The sequence below is a fragment of the Phoca vitulina genome, unplaced genomic scaffold (assembly GCF_004348235.1).
Source record: "Phoca vitulina isolate PV1807 unplaced genomic scaffold, GSC_HSeal_1.0 scaffold34, whole genome shotgun sequence".
Lineage (NCBI taxonomy): Eukaryota > Metazoa > Chordata > Mammalia > Carnivora > Phocidae > Phoca > Phoca vitulina.
In genome coordinates this window covers 12041384-12060870 of record NW_022589737.1, presented here as the reverse complement: position 1 = coordinate 12060870, position 19487 = coordinate 12041384, and the positions used below count along the sequence as shown (strand labels likewise).

The following is a 19487-nucleotide window of genomic DNA, read 5'->3' as shown; positions in this document are numbered from 1 at the left end:
TTCATTAGGATGTTTAATTTTATGGTGATTAATCAGAACATTAAACATTAAATATTTAGAAGTCAAAATTTATAGTGAAATCTGTATCAAATCTGTATCAACATTCATTGAATTTAATCATACTTGTTTCCCTCAAATACATATATTTAATTAATTTAAATAATCTAACCAATTAAACAAAATTAAAACAGAGAAGTGGGAATCAGATATATCACTGGAAAGGAAAGATATGTGTTTGTTCATCTCATGACATCTCAGCCAATTTTGTACTTTGAAAATAACTTAGATTTATTCACTTAAAATATTCTCAAAGATGAAGCAAGTTAAGCTCATCATATAAAAGTTAGGATTTTAAAGGATTCCAGATTAATCAAACAGATATTTGAAATTCAGTCACTCAGCTGTATACCAGTTCAAATCTGTGAAGAGACAGAGATGAGAAATAGGAATTTGATTGTCTTTTTAGCCTTTAAAGAAAATAAAGAGATAGATATATACAAAGATATATGAGATTTGTGTAGATGTATCAGATAGGGGTTAGTCTCAAAGAACTAAATTACTCTAAATAGTTTAAGTAAGAAATATTATTGTTATTAAATGTTTTACAAAATTATCAACTTAAATTAACAGACTTCAGGGTGACCTGAAAAATCAAGAATGACTCTTAAAGTCAAACTATAGAACCAACACAAAGGAAGATGTCTTCTAAGCCACCAGGCCCAGAAGCATACTCCATTGCTATGTTTAAAGAAGCCACTATAATCAGGATGGTGCCACATTCAGGAAGCTGCTGTGATCTGTAGACCTCCACTGTTGTTGCCAGTTCCAGAATCCCACCATGCAAACTACGATTTGCACCAACAAAATGGATGTCCTGTGCCCTGATTCTCGGCTCTCATAAAGCTAATGGTTAGACAATGAGTCACTTACTAATGCGCCTTTGGGGGCTGGGCGGGAAGGAAAAATAATGACTCCATGAATGTGCTTACCAGCAGAAATGCAGAAGCAGAAGTTCAATCTCCATCTCACTTTTACTTTCAAATCTCAGGCATATTCATCTGACTGGCTGAAGCTACAACACATTGAGTCATAACTGCAAAGGAACCTTAGAAATAAGATTTTTAGCTCTCCATCCTCTTCAGTACAGAGAGATAACTGGAATGAGAGTGAAATGGATGTTGAACACTAATGTACCATTTGTCTTTGGTTACTCAACATACATACACTTCCTTTTCCCCACTCAACAACCCTCATAAGCAACAATAAGCAACAACCGTGTTCCATACTGATACGGTACAAAGATCACTTTTACAAATGAAAATGTACTGACCCTTTCCCTAAGCAGGAAAGTCAAAGAAAGTTCCATCAGTAAATCTGTCCATCTCAGGGTGAAAGTTTATTCTTCCTCTAATGAACTACATTAGAGAGTTACCTACCTACGACACTGTATAAAACATCAGAAAAAGGAAGGGGCCCAAGTCATTAATACATATACACAAAACTGTACCTGGAAGCAAGTATTGCTATTATAGTCTTCATTTCATAAAGTTGCAGTTACAATTTTTGACTTCCTTCCTCGTCTACCCATTTCTTATTCCCTTTGCCTTCAGCCAGCACCTAGGCTGGCAGAGGCCTTTTAATTTGATGTGGTGACTCAAATGTTCTGTTTTGTTTTTTTTCCGAGACACAAGAGCCTATAATGACTTCCTCTGGCTATAGCTGGAAATGGCCGTCTTAGGCATGCTCCAGAATATTTCAAATAACAAACAAAAACCCCTCACTGCCTACCCTGTGTAGCAGCAACCTTAGTTGAAAGCCTCTGGAAAATGTGGTGTTTGGCTTCTTAGCCTCTACAGTAAACAAAGCACTTGAAGGAGGATGAAATGGGTACAGTGATCCACTTCTTTCACCACAGTAATTAATGGGAGGGGGGCAACTACTGTTCCATTACTTTTACCACAGTAAGTAAGTAGAGGAGTAAAAACTACTCTTTTAACCACTTAAATATTGTTACACAAAAACAGTTACTTAAACTCACAAAGGGTTCAAGTTTGGTATGACAGCATCACCATGAGCTTATAATCAGGAAAGATCATCTCAATGCATAAATTGTGCTTTGACGGAAAAGTTCCTTTCTGCCTCCCTCCCATATCCTAGCAATGTGATAGGTCTACATTTAGACCACTCCCAGGTATCATGAATGTTCTCTGTCACCTCTTCTCTATTAAACCCATACAGCTTATATGACTCTACCTTTATGTGGAGCCCAGAAGGAAATATTGTTCATGTCTCTTTCTCAAATAATTCATTCAAAGCTCCATGGCTTTGAAAGGTAAAAGTTTCTGATAACATATAAGAGAAGAGCATTTCTTCAATTTCTTTGAATGATTCTTCCTTAACGTCAGGATGTGTTTTGGACTCTTTTCCAAGCAACTCATGCTACCAGGCTAGAAGGTAGCACCTTTTGTTGCTCTGTTGAGTACTGCTAAGATGCACACAGATGCAAATCAGGCAGTGACTAAGACTGATTTTGCCTTGTTGGTAGTACCTGTTAATTGGATGATACAAGAGTGATTTCTTAGGGCTTTAGGAAAACTAAACAATCACAAGTATGGAAGAAACTTCAAAATTAATCTGTCATTTAATAATTTGTTGACAGGTTGGTTATCGGAAAGACATGGAACAAGAAGATGCTGCAGAAACAGTCAAAACTAGAGGGAATGAGTCCTCTGTCATTGTGACAGGATTAGAAGGAAATACTTTATATCACTTCACAGTGAGGGCTTATAATGGAGCTGGATATGGGCCACCTAGCAGTGAAGTGAGTGCAACCACCAAGAAATCCCGTAAGTGACCTGGGATTTTTGTTTGTTTCAGACAAAAGGGAAACATCTTTTAACATTTCTGAAAGCCCTGTGAGGTACAAAATAAGGAGAGTTGAAGGGGAGTTTTGATTCATAGTCTCGCTTGAATGCTTAGATCTGAATTCCAAAACTAGCTCAGAAAATTTTGCATTCACAGTAGATAAAGGTTATCTTCCTGTGAAATAAGGCCAAGCGATTTTGACACAGGAAGGAAGATAAAAGGATTCTGGTTCAAAAGCTCGGTAGAGTAGCTATTAAAATGACACTCTGGAGCAAAAACCCTCCTTATCTGACTCCAGCTGGAAAGAAGCCTATGGTGCCAGCCAACTATTACACACAAGAAAAGATTGAAATACAAAGATTTAAGTGAAGAAATGTATTTAAGACTCCTTGTCTGTTCACTTTCACTTTTTATTTTGCAGCCCCTAGTCAAGCACCCAGCAATCTCAGGTGGGAACAGCAAGGCTCTCAGCTTTCTCTGGGCTGGGAACCAGTCAGACCATTAGCCAATGAATCTGAAGTCATGGGCTACAAGGTCAGTATGTTTCTTCACTCTCTTGTATAGACACTCATCTTAAAAATTGTTATTATGAGGATGTACAATTATAAGGCATAAAAGGCCATTAGCATACCTGTTTTTCCCAATCATTTTCTACCTATAACTTAGAAGAAAGCCTCCCACAATAGGTAAGCCAAGGCAATCAAAATCAGTTTTAACTGCTCAAGGCATAGGAAGGGAATGAATAGGAAAAGCAGCAACAATTTGAATACAGAATGAAGATGGCTCCGTGAAGCAGTGTCAGGACCAGCAGAACTTAAGGAGAGAGTCGTAGCATTTTCTCCCTGAAGACAAATTTTCCTGGCAGATGACAAAGACTGGATAATTTAACTTGGGTGGAAAGACTATTAGCAAAAAAAGAAGAAGAAATGCTAAGGCCAGCACACTGGGTTAAGAAAGAGTCCATGGAGAGATAGCAAGCTCCAAAATAGACATAGCATTTCACATACAGTCATCCTGAAATGTGCCAGCAAGAGAGCTGGAAATATGAAAACATTTGGTTTGTTTTTGAAAAACAACTTTGTCTCTAATTTTAAAATATATGTGATCTATGTATTGATTTGTTTGAATTTCAAATTCTTTTTTCATCAGATTCTCTTATTGTCTTAAACTCCATACAGAACCATACACTGAATATTATTTATATCAGAAATTTTAAGCATTTTAATAATATTTAGACTGAAAATCATCATCTATGTGGCTTTTCAATTATCAGAAATGGTAACACAATATTTTGTATATAAAGTGCTAAAATTCTGAAGGTAAAAACTTAAAAAGTTATAAATGAAATATATTTTTAAGGTAAGTAATTCCCATTAATCATATTTTAAGACACAAATTATATTATTTCTTACAGACTATAATTAGTGTGGATGGCAGACACCCTCATTACTCAAACATACATACTGAAATCTGTTCTAATCCTCAGAGATATTGAATTTGATCTTTTGGGGGAGGGCAGGTGAGCCATTTTTTATACCCCTCCCTTTGCCTTCTTCTTCTATGCCCTTACCCAAATAACCATGTCCTTACAACTTTTCCTCTAAGGCAAATATACCTTTGATAATTAGATGTAGCAGTATGGCCATAAATGGTGATATACCTTCCAAGAACCAATCTAATATCATTAGGACTATGGCAACCAAACTCCCAAACTAGAGAGGCAAAGTAGAAAACAAGTTAGAGCTACATGAAAGCATATGGCCATCTGAAAGAAACAGTCAGCGTAAGGCACCTCTCAGGTAATAAGACCTGAAGAATATGTGAGGTTGGGCATAGGGTTCCCAAGCACGGTAATCCTTCTTTTTGCTCACAATTACCCCATCTATCTCTGTCACTGTTCTTCCTCTTTATATGTGGTTGTTTCCCCAACCAGACTATATGTGATTGACGGCAGAAACTCTTTCTCATCACTTTATCCCCAATGTTTCTAGAATGGATGAATAAATTAATTAATTTAATCCAGCTAGAAGTATATTATGCAATTACTCATAAGTGTATATTATCAGATGTGTGTTTTTCCAGCATGGCCTTCCCATTTGTTAAGTGTAGTGGGAAAAGAACACTGGCTTCTGAGTCAGACTTTCATTCAAATCCTAGTTGTGTAACTCTGAGCAAGTTGCTTAATCTCTCTGAGTCTCATTTTCTTAACTTCAAAATGGCAAAAATAACAATAAAATAATATCTATCATGCAGGATTGTTTTATGGATTAAATAAGATAATTTATGTAAAATAGCTTATAGCTATTAGCATATAGAAGGTGCTCATTTAAAAATAGCTACTATTTATTCTAATTGTTTTGAGAAGAGAATATCTAGTTAGGTGAAAATTTTAACAAAAGGAACTGATCTTTGTTTGAAAGTTGCCTGCCAGTTCTGTCTAAATGAAGACAGCAGAAGTTACCTTGGAATACCTTCTTGCTAGAGGAAGAATCACTAGCATGTTCCATCTTAGTTATATAAGTTAATGACAAGTAGGTACACATTGATAGATGATTTTTTTTCTTTTACTTCCTTAAAATGGTTATACTTCCTTATGTCCTTGAGAAGAAAGAGCTCGTTCTTAAGAAAGGAGTCTGCTGATAACAAATGGAGTGAGACCTCAAAGCTTGTTCTTTTGCGACTAATCTTATTAGAACTTCTGATGGACAGGATAATCCCCAATGAGAGACCTATTGGCGGAAATGTCACAAAGGGCCCCATGAGGGTAAAAGGACTAACACAGAGCCTGGATTCTCCTGGGAAAGTCTGGTTTTCACAGAGCAGGTAGCTAAGGATGAAAACTCCTCCTGACACAGGCACAAGGGGCCAGGAATGTGATTAGAAACAATAGCTGCAAATTTAAAACTACAGGGTTGTAACCCAGAGAACACAAGCTTGTAGCCCCCTTTTGAGCATGACTTTGTGGAAAACTCCTCCAGCCTAGGCAAGGATCTGCACTGCAGCTAAAGAGCTGTACCATTTGGATGGAGGTTCACCCAAGTATGGAGTGGCCAAGGCTGAGCATGAAACTCAGAGGAAAAAAACCTCTTTGAGTTCTACTATATCCCCCCAAATTATTGCCAGACCAAGAGTGCCCTAACCACTGGGCCAAGAATACCAGTATAACAGTGGGCCACCTCTTAAGCACAATAGCATACGGCAGTCACAAAAGATTAACAAAAGTAGGTACAAGTCAGCACACTATTTCTCTATCCGTGAGGCAATTTGAGGTAGAGGACTTCCTGCTTAATAGAGTAAGAGAAAGCTTCCACAATTAATTGTAATATCAAAAAGAGAAGTAAATTTGTTTTTACTCTTTGTCTTTGCCAAGTTACTTTACTTTTATAAGCAAAAGAGATCACTAGAAATGTACATGGTATGTAAGTTTGAGAATAGGAAACTTGGAGTCAATGCCTGAGGTTTAAAATGCAAAGACTGTGTTTTTCACCTTTTATATTAAGTCCAAAGTAGATGAACTCAGAAAAGTCTTCATCTAGAAGTTTTCCAGATTGTAAAAATGATTGAAAAGTGATAAATATGGAGAAAAATAGATTTGTTCTCCAGACTTGGTCCATAAATAATACACTCAACTCTTTTCTTATAGTTAGGATACTAAATACAGGATTGAACTCATTCTTTAAAAATAACAAAAAGAGTAAGATAAAATAGTGGAATTTGACATTCAACCAATCCATTTTCTAAGAAGCATGGATCTTAATTCCTTACATAATTTCAGAGATTGAAGTGTCAACATATATAAGGACAAAATGTTAACAGAGAAAGATATGATGAGAAATTTTGTACAAGGTGTTCATTAGATGAAGGAGGTCTCCTCATCATAAATCTTATCAGGGACCTCAAAAATGACCAAGAATATAGTGGAAGAAGGATGGAATCAAGCCATAAATGGTTGTATCAGAGGAGACATATTAAAATTAAATCCATTCAGGGGCACCTGGGTGGCTCAGTCGTTAAGCGTCTGCCTTCAGCTCAGGTCATGATCCCAGGGTCCTGGGATCAAGCCCCGCATCGGGCTCCCTGCTCGGCGGGAAGCCTGCTTCTCCCTCTCCCACTCCCCCTGCTTGTGCTCTCTCTCTCGCTGTGTCTCTCTCTGTCAAATAAATAAATAAAATCTTTAAAAAAAAAAATTAAATTAAATTAAATCCATTCAGTTAAATTTTAAGTATTACCTAGTTGTGAAATTTCTTACTGCTTTTTGAGATCAGCCAAGAGATCCTGAACTTCTTGGGATTTTGTTTAACAAGTCCAGATTTAATAGCAATAATTTCAAGACATCACAGCTTTCATTAAAAAGTAAGAGAATTAGAAGCTTGAAGAACCAGAAGAACGTTAGGAAAAGATTGTCTCTTGAAGATACGGCTACAAATTATTCTCACTCAAATAAAATAACTCCCCATTTGAAAAGTTAAGTCAAATTTGGGAGTTTATTTAGTATATTTATAACTCCTTCAAGTCCATTATTATTCCTTTCTCTTGTTTTGTTACATTTCCCAAATCGGAAAAAGCCACCTATATTATTAATATATTATTTATAAGTGATGGGGAAAATGGAGCAAAAACTTCAAATAAGTTTTTTCTAATTTAATATATTTTTCCCAAATAAATGCTTTTCAATGAAGAAAATTTCATTTTTTAATTCCTCTAGTGTGGAGTCTGTATCTAGAGTCTTTAATTTTGGCACATCTGTTACTGGCGTTCCTAAAGAAATACCAATGCCAATAACAAAGCTGTGTACTAAAAGCATATTCAGCCATAATTCTCCTTAATAATCTTGAGAATGAAGAAATTTTTTCTTTATATTATGAAAGAAGTTTACCAAGATTATAAAGTGAAACAACCATCTTATCTCCACCTTATTCTTCTCATGTAGATTTAAGCCCAAGTAAAAGGGAAAATAAATATTAAATGCCCAGGAGCTATACTTTCACTTGTGCAAATATTCCCTTTCCCACTGAGTGAAACTTTTATCCATTCAGGAAAAAAAAAAAAAAAAAAAACAAGCAGAAGGAATTCAGGACAATGCCTCAGGCTACATACCAAAAAAAATAAGGTCTTGTTTTCTAGGCTACAACTAAAAAGTATCCTTTCCTAGATATACAACCCTTTCTCCATATATCTTTCCCCCTTACCTCTACTTTCTGCCTGTTTACAGAGCCAGGGAGAGTAGGGGAAAAATCAGGCTCAAAGTTTACTGGTTATTATGTGTTCCATCAATGTAGACAGAAATTTTTGTTTACTTATTCAACTTAGATATCAGGGCCTTCCAGACTCCTGAGATATATGTACGCTTGGGTTGATATTTTATTCCACACCCTACAGAATTCTGAAGACCACCTCTATATTTATCCAGCTTCTCGAGGGAGCTTAATGTCTTTGGCCCTTCTAGTCTCATTGATTTCCTGTATCTTGCAGCTGTTCCTTCATCTTATATTCACTCCATGTATGGGATTCAGCCTCTTTCTTGTGATACCCACAAATTAAAATGACTCATATATAATGAGTTATACTATCCTCTTACATGTGATTTTCCTTGAAATTTTTTATGATAAAATATTTTTTAAAAATAAAACAAAAATGGCTTATATAATATCAAATATATACACGTAGAAAGTAGACTTGATAGAAATGTTGGCGGGAGCAGGTAGAATGAAAAGCATACCATACAAGCAAATATCTGAAAATTGCCCATAGAAAGTCCTGTTCTTAAAAGTGCTTTTGGCCATCCTCCAGTCAGTGGCTTCTCACTGGTTCTTATGCTTCCCCAACTTCTTTTCATCTTGCTTCTATCATCTTGCTGACTTCTCACCCTCCTATTGTTAGTGGGGCTTCAGATTCCTCACTTTCCATTATGAAGAGCAGATGTCCCTGTTGACTATTCCTAAGATCCCAAGATGCTCAGCTGCTGAATTGGCCTTCCCTTTAATAGAATCCATCCTTCTCAGGGGCACTCATGGGTAAAACCAGCAAAAATTTATTGTTATATATTTAAGCCTGCTCACACCATTACTGTGTTACCATCAATATAGACTAGCTGTTTCCAGATCATGCCTTTCAGAATTGCAGTACCACATTAATATTTTGTTTAGAATCACTTATTTGGATAATTCATTCTTCCCAGCTTGTTAAGTAGAATTTGAGGATAGTATTGAAAATACAATTTCCTTTATGCCTAAAGATAGCTGTCATCACAACCACCATTTTGTAAATGTCCAGATTCTCACAGTACTCTCTGGACTCCTTATTATCAATAACTATTTCTGACATGTCTTGATAACTCCTTAACCTTCTCATATTTCTCATTCTCATCCATCTTTACTAAATCAGGATTTTAAAATGAGCCAAGATTCTCTCAAGCACCTAAGACTAACCATTAATTTAATGTATCTTTTCACTTAGTATACCTACTTACTGACTCATAACATCATATCTCCCTGGATGTACTGGTAAAAGCCACATTTAATCTCAAACTCCTTTTGCTACTATTAACTGGTATTTTTCCTGCTTTTACCTTTTGTTTCTAAATCTCAACTGATCCACAAATTTTTCTTCAACTCTGGATTTTACAGCAACATTAGATATGCATTACTAGTTGCATTTTTCTTTGTCATAAGAATTGTAATTTATTGAACCATAATAACAATGTCCTCTAAAATAGTCACTCCCCTGCCAATCCTCACCAATTTACATACTTCCCCATTGCCATAAATTTGCTTTCTAATTACCTCAAGTGGATGATCAGAATTCTAATTCATTACACTGCTACAGTCAAAATAAGAAACATAAATTCTGATACAATTGTCATTTTTTAAGCTGAAAGAACCTGCTGTGGGCATGCTCCGAGAAGTGTTTCTGATTCCCCAAATCTTGATCAAGTATTACTCTGTGCATTGCTATATCACCAAATACATTTCCTATTACACTTCCCTGCATTGGTATCTGTCCCCATTATTATATTGTAGGCGCCATGAGAGCAGGAACATGTGGTCTTGTTCTGTTATGAATCTCCAATATATAGCACTGTGCCTGGCCCACATGATATGCCCAGTAAATATTTGATGATACTCTTATCACTTTGCAACTACATTGAGGCTATGGCTTCCCTATAAGTATTTCAATACATACAATTACTGTACATGCTAAGTACTTTTAGAGAGAAGTTACTTCTCTTCTGACACCCTGAAGTAAATTTAAATCTGTGAAAGAAAAGTGAAAGGGAGGGACCATTTATTACCAGAATGCAAAAGGGAGGATCAAGTACAGACAGGCTTCAATATATGACAAGAATGCTCTATTAAAGTTTTTTTTTTCCCCTCTCTGTAGGTTAGTTCAAGCTCAAAACACATTTTTATAAGAAAAAACATAAATTTTTATCTAACTTCCTAAGGTATCTTTTATGATGCAGTTGAAATACTGACCATTGACCATGAACAATGATGGCAACAGAAGTAGATTTCTCTTAAGTTTACCATGCACCAGGTCCTATAATGGAACCAAATTTGCCCAGAAAGAAATATGGAGATTGTGTTTTGTTTTATTTTGTTTGTAGGAGATTGTTTTGAATCCAGATCTGTAAGTAGAAACAAAATAATATAGTTCTGAAGCAGCTCTTAACTGATCATCAGAATTTTAACCTTCTAATGCAATTTCTTCCCTAACTAGCCACATGATCTTGTATAAATTGCATAATTCCTGTGATCTGTGCTTTCTGATTTGTAAACATAGGATAATTCTATGTCCTTTTTTAAAAGATTTTTGTTTATTTACTTGAGAGAGCAAGTGAGCAAGAGAGCAAGAGAGAGAGAACAAGCAGGGGGAGTGGCAGGCTGAGGGAGAAGCAGGCTCCCTGCTGAGCAAGGAGCCTGATATGGGACTCAATTCTGGGATCATGACCTGAGCCAAAGGCAGATGCTTAACCAACTGAACCACCCAGGCACCCCAGGATAATTCTATGTTCTAATTTGTAATTCTGAAACCATTTGTCATGAATACATGTTCTATTCTAGTACAATGGACAGGTGTCAAAAAGACTTTACTATCCAAAATATCTAAATGCCAGTTCACAGAAAAGCAAACAACCACAGAAGTAAATAGAAACACTAAAATTTTAACTTTTCAGTGATTTCCTACATTGTTAAATATTTATTGTTGATATATTTAACGAACTATCTCTTTAGTCCTTTGAATTTGAAGATGACAGCTGTGAGTACTCCCTCAGGATACTATTCATTCCAATAACCTAGAATAAAAGACTTTAGTGATATGCCCCCTCACTACCTGCTGCTCTAGTCTCATGTATCCCCATCCCCGTATGTCTTCTGTCCATTCCATACCCTAATGTTATGGTTTCTCATTGCTTAGGTGTATTTTCGTTTTTCTTATCTTTTCCTAGAATTCTCATCCTTTTCTCCATCTGGTGAACTCCATTCATCTTCAGATACTTAACTCAGGCATGACCTCTTCTGAAAAGCCTTTCCTAACCCACAGACAGAATTAAACTCTTTCTCCTATATTTCCATAGCATCTTTTTTTTCTTTTTTTTTATTAACATATAATGTATTATTTGTTTCAGGGGTACGGGTCTGTGATTCATCAGTTTTACACAATTCACAGTGCTCACCATAGCACATACTCTCCCTATATTTCCATAGCATCTTATGTACACTTCCACTGCTCCATATAGCACATATATTGCATTTACTTACATATCTGTCAAAGCCATAGGCTTCCTTAGCTCAAAATGTGACATACGGTAGTCAATCAATAAAGATTTGGAATCTTCATGTGAATATGAAATGTTTAAATCTCTGTTATTATTTCCAGGTTTTTTATAGGCAAGAGGGGCACAGCAACAGTCAAGTTATTGAAACACAGAAACCTCAAGCAGTAGTACCACTGCCGGATGCTGGAGTCTATATTATTGAAGTTCGAGCATACAGTGAAGGAGGGGATGGGACAGCTAGTTCCCAAATCAGGGTACCATCCTATTCAGGTAAGTTTTGACATAATAGGCTTAATTTGATGACCACCAACAATGTTAAATAGTGTAAACCTCACCAAAATTAATATGATGGATTGCATGGATGAAAACTTTGGAAGGGTCTCATTTCTCACTCTGATTTCCATACCATCCTCCAATTAATAAGAATGTTGCCCTTATGTCCATAATTGCAGAATTTCTATAAATCTAGAAAGGATTTTTCATCAGAATGTTTCATTAGAATGTGCTTATTTTGGGGAAATTCCCTTGCCCATCCTGGTCTCAAGCAGCACCTTGCTGGCCATTTGGGCTTTGTAATATTGCTTTTAAACTGCACAACTTTAACATACCTATTTCTCTATTACCTTGATTACCTTTATCATTAAAAAGTGGAGAATGGGGTACAGAAGAGCTTAAAGGAACTGCTTCTTAAAATTAAATTTGGATCATCTTTATTGATTTCAGAGTAAATTGTAAATTCTATTGAGTATCATTTTTTGTTTGTTTTCCAGGTTTATTGAGATATAAATGACATGTAACCTTTTGTAGGTTTAAGGTATACAACTTGTTGATTTGATACACTTATATACTGCAAAATTATTACCACCATAGCATTAGCTAACACCTTCATCATGTCACATAACTGCCATTTCTTTTTGTAGTAAGAACATTTAAAATTTACTCCCTTAGCAACTTTCAAGTGTGTACTACAGTATTATTAACTATAATCACGATGCTGTACATTAGATCACTGGAACTTATTTGTGCCTCATAGTTTTTATTAGCAGTATTAATAATTTCTAGCTTTTACTGAGCCCTTATTATGTGTTAGGATTGGTCATAAGTCTTACACATCATCTTATTTAGTCTTAGTAATAATTATATGAAGTAGATGACATTATTCATATTTTAAGGAGAAAATTTAAGTAACTTGCCTAAGAATGTGCATTTAATTAATGGGCAATTATGAGCTTATTTATTGAGTAATCATTCTCAAGCAGAATTGTCAGCCTAAAGGGAAGTATCCAGTGATATCCTGTAGGACTCTGCATGTGGCTTTGTTGCATTCAACATATTTATCAATTTGGATTAAGACCAGAAGCATTGCATATGATATTTTTTGATGCCACAAAGTGGGATAGATGGCAAATATAAGGAAGAAAATAATTAGACTGAAGCTTTGAGGAAAAGCTATTTACATAATATTTGACAAGTAAATTCTTACATAAAAATATAAGGTGAGATAAAGGATATAATTAGGAGAGTTGATAAAATTTGAATAATGTCTGCAGATTAGATAACATATATATCAATAATTTCCTTTTCTTAAAAAATTGTACTGTGGCTATATAAGAAAATGTCTTATTTTTAAGAACTCTACATTAAAGTATTTAGAGGTAAATGTACATCATGTCTGCAACTTACTTTCAAGTGACTCAGGAAAAATATATGTATTTATAGAGAGAATAATAACACAACAATGATGAAACAAACATTTAAGAAATCTGGATGAATTCTTTGCTTTATTTTTACAACTTCTTGGTGCATCTAAAATTATTTCTAAATGAAAAGTTAAAAATAAAAAAACATAAAATATAGGAAATCTGACATTTTTCAGAAATTCAGGTGAAAAAACCTAAGAATTTAAATACATTGTGGCCACACTAAAACCTAATATACTTTATGATTCATTTATAAAAGTATAGCTTCAAGAGCAAGAGAGGTAATAATGTCTCTACATTGATTACTACAATTGAACTGTTCAGATGCGGGTGTTAAATTTTCAAGAGCACCTTGAAAGACTAAAGATTATTTCTGAAAAGCGAAAAAGATGGCAACTCTCTGCTTGCACCATAAGTCTCAAATTTCTAAAAACAACGATACAATGAGCATTTATTGACCCATGATCATGTTCTTGGCATTACACTAGGTATTTTTCATATATTATCTTATTTTATCCTTCTAGCAAACTTCTAAGTATTCTATTATTCTCTGACTCCTCAAGGTTCCTGTCAAGTCTAAGACTACCAGATTATAAAATATCATCTGGACAATATTAGTCCCAAGTTTGAAAGTATTTATAAAAACATTGATTCTCCCACTGTGTTTCAACTTCTATTCTATGAAAAACAAATTGTCAACTTTTATGTTTTAGTTAAAAAATAATGGCTAGTGCAATCCATTTTCTGAGTTTTAATAAAATGAAAACTCTTAATATTGTCTATCTCAGACCTATAGAAAATGAACAACAACTGGTTTCATCCTTATCATTTTCCAAAAACCAAAAGCCCTAAGAAGTTCAAGGACTCGCTCAAGTGAAATAGCTAGTTGGTTTTGCAGCTGGGACTAGAACTTAGTCCAGTGTAGTTGTTTGTGTTTTGTTTTGATTTGCTATACCAAAATAATGTTTTTGTTTTGTGGATTCTTTGTGAAATTTGAGATATAATCCCTACTTAGCATCCTGAAAATGAGATGTTTTTGTAAAAGTGTCATGCTAGTCAATTTAAAGGACTCAAGTAAATAGTAAGGATGTAAATAGAAAAGATGTTTTCACAGTTTTTATTTATTAAGAATGCACATACCACTCCAGTGAAGCTTTGTCATCATGCCTTTCTTATAGTTCACATGCGGCCATGCACTTCACAATAATTCCTTTTGTACAAGGTGAAATACAAGCTACATTCTCCAATATGTTGGTTAAAGTTCTATTAGTGCCTTAGATATAAAAATTTTCAAAGGAAAGATTTGCCGCTGCTGCTGCTATGTGTGTGGTGTGTGTGTTACCAAACAAATGACCCCCCAGCTCTTAAATTAACATCTGGAGAAAAAATTTGGACACTATTTCCATAACAAAAATCACAACCAGATCCCATTAACACTCAACTCTTGACGGAGAAGATAACTTGACAAAAGGGTGATTCCAAAAATTGGGTGGTACCTTTATTTTATGATTAATCTATCATTAAGGTTTTAATTAAGGCCAATCGTAAGAGCATCTGTCTCCACTAATTCCATCTCGATGACTTTAAGCAAGTCCTATTATCTAAGCTCCAGTTCCCTCATCTGCAACAGGGGGAAAAAACGTTACTTACTGTTGTGAGGATTGAATAAGATAATATGTATAAAGGGCTCAGTACAGTGCATTGCATTTAGTAAGCATTCATTAAATATCGATCATGATGATCATTCTTCAAACTTGAGGAACCATTAACTGGAGTTAGGTCTAAGGGTAGTACTTAGTTTGTGTGAAGCTTGTTATGTGGAGCTATCAAAACTACTTCAAACTAGTCTGTTCAGATCAGTGTGTTTAATCAAACAGCCACCTTAATACATTAACTGCATACAGTATTTTGTTCCCAAGAAGGAATAATTTCTCCTGGGTATAGGTAAGAGTAATGAAAGATGGCTCTCCTTCCTTTGCCAAGTTTGGTATGAGAATCTAGAATTTAAGCCTGCTCAACAGAAACAAATCAATGGAGAACCCATAAGTAAATTAAGTAATTTAAATAATTTTATTATTATCAAATTCAAACATTGACTGAAGTAATTGAATTATGAATTCTTATTGCCACAAACTTTTGCTAATTATTCTTGTTCCCCCTTTCCTGAACAATACACTATAGAAATCATTTTATCATTCATACCTGGAATTTGAGATGTTTTCTATCATTGGTGAAAATTACACTAAATCTCCTGAGTAGATGTGTTTTTTTTAAATGTGACATAGCCTTTTAACACAGTATTCCATATAGAATTCTGACTTCCATATAATTTCTGGGAGCCCCATACAATGTCTTGTTTTATAAGTACACTCTCATCAGAAACAAACCCATGTTGCACTCCTTTGTCTTACATACCTAAAAACAACTCTATGCTCAAGCAAAATCAAAATAATTAGCTCCATTTAATGCTTCTCTATTTTCACAGGTGGGAAAATCACTAGTGCCCAGTCGACCCTCCACACACTCTCCCCATCTTCATCATCGGTAACATTGCTCTTGGCATTGATGATTCCTTCAACCTCTTGGTGAAAACTGCAGACTTACCTTGCTTTGCTTTGCTTTAGCTTGAAAATAGCGGTGAATAGAGTGTAGTGTAAGTGGAGACCCAGGACCCTGAGATGAGCTTTAAAAATTTGGGACTACATATGGTGCACTTACAGGAGGTTGGGGGGAATATTACTTATCCATCAGGTTTCTCTTTGGTTTTGTAAATGGAGAGGACAGTTCTTGTTCCAATAAAATATGCAGATTGTATGTAATGAATTTTTTGTAAGCAAAGGTAATTTCTGTCAAATGTATTCTTTACTTTTTTAATATGTTGGAATTTGATTTTATATATGATGACCCTGAGTGTGTGCCATCCATTTGTTAAGTAAGTGGTCTCTAGCAGATTGTTTCAAACACAAATACAAAACTGAGAATGAAAAGTTTGCTAAAGATTCTGAGTCTACTGTTTTTCATTTTCCCTTTGGCTAAGTATCCTAATTAACAGGCTGGTAGAAGATATGAAAAAAAAATACTTCAGTTGTGTGATCCATTATAGAATGAGTACACAAAAGTTTTTTTTGAAAAATATTGTGTTATTGCATAGTGAAATAGCAAAATTTGTCAATATGCTATTCTATATGCATCCCTAGAGCAAGTTATTAGGGTAGGGAATAAGCCATTCACATTAATGCAAGGTAAATAGAGAGTCCAGATGAATTTAAGTGCTATGGTTTTTCATTAATTACTATGTTATCTAGCTGCAAATATAATAAATGTTTATTTTTAATAACAAAAGATTAAAGTCACAAAAAAAATATGTTCACTAAAAACTGCAGTCACTGATATGCTGCGAAGGGTGCTAACTTGAAAACGAATACAGGACAGAGCTTTCCCGTTTTCCCACCTACTGCCAAAATAGATGTTGAATTAAGTTCATGGTTTTCTTCTAATTGGCAACAATTTTAAGGACAATTAAAATCTGTTGTGCAAATAATTATGCATACATATATAGTCTGTGAATTAAAATTTTTCAAGCATAACAAATGAATTTTGATTTTTTAAACACGTCCATGCATCACATACCACTTGTAAAATGTTACCAACTATTAAAATAAAAAGGACCTCTTGAATAAATTGATTTTTTAATTAAGTTCTGGAAACATGGCCTCAGTACAGGGCCTCAGCTAGTCTAACTAGCCATACACTCCTTGGGAAATGTTCCCCATTTGCTATTTTGGAGAGTCACCATGAACCAAAGTGACTCGAGACAGTTGGATACTGAAGTGACAGTTTTCTGCTTGATGATATATAGAAGTTCCGCCTGCCACAGTTCACATAACACCCAAGAAGGATGCCTGAAGGGATAGTTATTGCAAAGTCAAATGCCAAAAAAGAGCTTGGAGAAACTAGTTTTACAGATGATATTAATATGAAAACAAAAAGTAGTTTCTTTTCTTTTCTAAAACCTAAGCCTGTTAATTCTGTTTGGAGCATCCTTAACAGCAAGCAAAATGAAACAATATTTAGCTCACACTGTTGGCTCTAGAGGTTAATCCCTATAGAATCAGGACATATTGGAATTTCTGTTCTGAATATCTAAAAGATTGGTTTCAGGGCCACAGCACAACAATTTAAGTTGGTTACTCGTTCTGTTTGGGAGGAATTATGTCCAAGACACCCCTAAACAAATGAGAAGTGATTTAAAAGACTATTTTTAGTTAACAGATTATTATGGTAAATTATGACAGATGGTGAATATTGAAGCCTGTGAATAATAACAACCAAGTGGCCTTCTTTGAGCACCTCCTTCGGAGTGGGAGAAGCTGGACTTTGCAGATAGATGGATACGAACGATTTAGCAGGCAAAATATGAACTCTCATGAGTGTGGTGTAGTTTGCAGAAAGAAATTGTGCATCTGAAAAAAAAAGATGCAACAAGAATATTAAAGAATAGACAATAATTTTTACTTCATATTATAAATCATTTTCTTTGTTTTCCATGATGTTTTATACTAGATGTAGTGAAGGACTTTAAGAATCAAGTTATTACTGAATCTCTTACAAAACAAAGCCCAATAAATATGTCAATATATGGCTAATTAAAATAAACCAAGATTCCCCACTAGTTGATGGATGGTACACATCTGATAGAATATTTACATGTAGAATGTCTGATGTCTTCTTAACAGGAATCAGAGATAAGCGATGTTTTTACTCAGCCTGCACAGAATATGTATTTTGCATCATAAACCTATAAAAAAGGTTTTAAATGTTTACGTGCTTATGTATTACATACTTGTTACTTTGTAAAAAACAGAACAGCATTCCTTATCAAGGTACATTCTTTTTCAGCTGCAGTACTGAGTGAGCTTTTTTTTGGATGGGATAGTAACCACACAGTCTTAAATCACTAAAGAGACTGTATTTTTGTATAATGTCAATTGAACTATGAAGGAAAAAACACTCCTCATAATTAAAAATTTCATGAAAAGTGAATGTTTTGCATATCCAAATAAAGGTACTGTGGACTTCATGTCAAACCGTTAAATATATTGTATACAGTCTGTATATATACTACATATAATGGTATATATCATGTGGAAGGCACAGTCAAATAATAGTTCTGTGTACTGTTCTTGTAACATCAGATCTTTTTAATAAATAATTCTCTTTTTATTGACTTTTATCTTCTCTCCTGTCAGCTACATGAATGACTTTATTTCATGCAGACTACAGTATGATCATGATTATGGTGGTGTTTTCATGCTGAAAATATCACAATGTTAGTACTTTGCATGCTGTTATGATTTTAGGTTCAAAAATCTCCATAGATGTCCATGTTAATTTCAATTCAAAAAGTGGAAGCCAAGTCAAAGAATAAACCAAACAGAGAAGAAAAAACAAATGGGATAAATTTAGGGTTAGACTCATGATTTATTTGTTCTCAGGAAAGGAGACCATCAATGAGTTTTATGAAGAGTTTGTTAAATGCATAATTATGCTTTTATTAGAAACAGTCTGTCCCAGTCTATCCTAGCTATAATTCTCATAGAGTTATTCACTCTTTGTGCTCCCTTAGCACCATGTATAAATTTCTGTTATACCAGCAATCACATGATTTTACAATGATTTGCTTATGAATGTTTCCCCTCTACTCTCTAAGCTATGGATCCTCCAAGGGAGACTATATTATATTCATCTTAGGATTTCTTTCATTGGTACATATCACAATACCTAGGACATATCAAGTGAGCAATTAATTGGATTTAATTTCACGTTGGCCCTAAAATTTTCCTGTAAAACAGGTTTCCTACACCTAGGTGATTATCTAAATCACCTGGGAACCCAAATCTCAGAGTTCTGATTCAGTAGGTCAGAGACTAGGGAATCTTATTTTCAAAATCTCCTCAAACAAAAAATGATACAACCTTACTGAAGGGAATTTGGCAATAACTAGTAAAATTTTGCATGGATTTACCCTTTGACCGAGCAATCACATGTCTAGGTATCTATCCCTAAGATAGACTAGCAAAAATATGTAATATTAAGGGAATAAACAAGGTGCAAAACAATGAATATATGCTTCCTTTGGTATA

General features: G+C 34.7%; 1 protein-coding gene across 7 annotated transcripts in view; it reads left to right on the top strand.

The window, feature by feature from the left end:
• The window catches only part of CNTN5 (contactin 5), a 1357780-nt gene extending 1338942 nt beyond the window's left edge, over positions 1 to 18838 (top strand). For all 7 annotated transcript variants that reach the window (XM_032426178.1, XM_032426172.1, XM_032426174.1 and 4 more), the window contains 4 exons: positions 2660 to 2846; positions 3287 to 3399; positions 11746 to 11914; positions 15830 to 18838. In XM_032426178.1, the coding sequence (XP_032282069.1) occupies positions 2660 to 2846; positions 3287 to 3399; positions 11746 to 11914; positions 15830 to 15933 (573 nt within the window). In that variant the 3' untranslated portion in view covers positions 15934 to 18838. The remainder of the gene's footprint in view (positions 1 to 2659; positions 2847 to 3286; positions 3400 to 11745; positions 11915 to 15829) is intronic.
• The last annotated feature ends 649 nt before the right edge of the window (positions 18839 to 19487 follow it).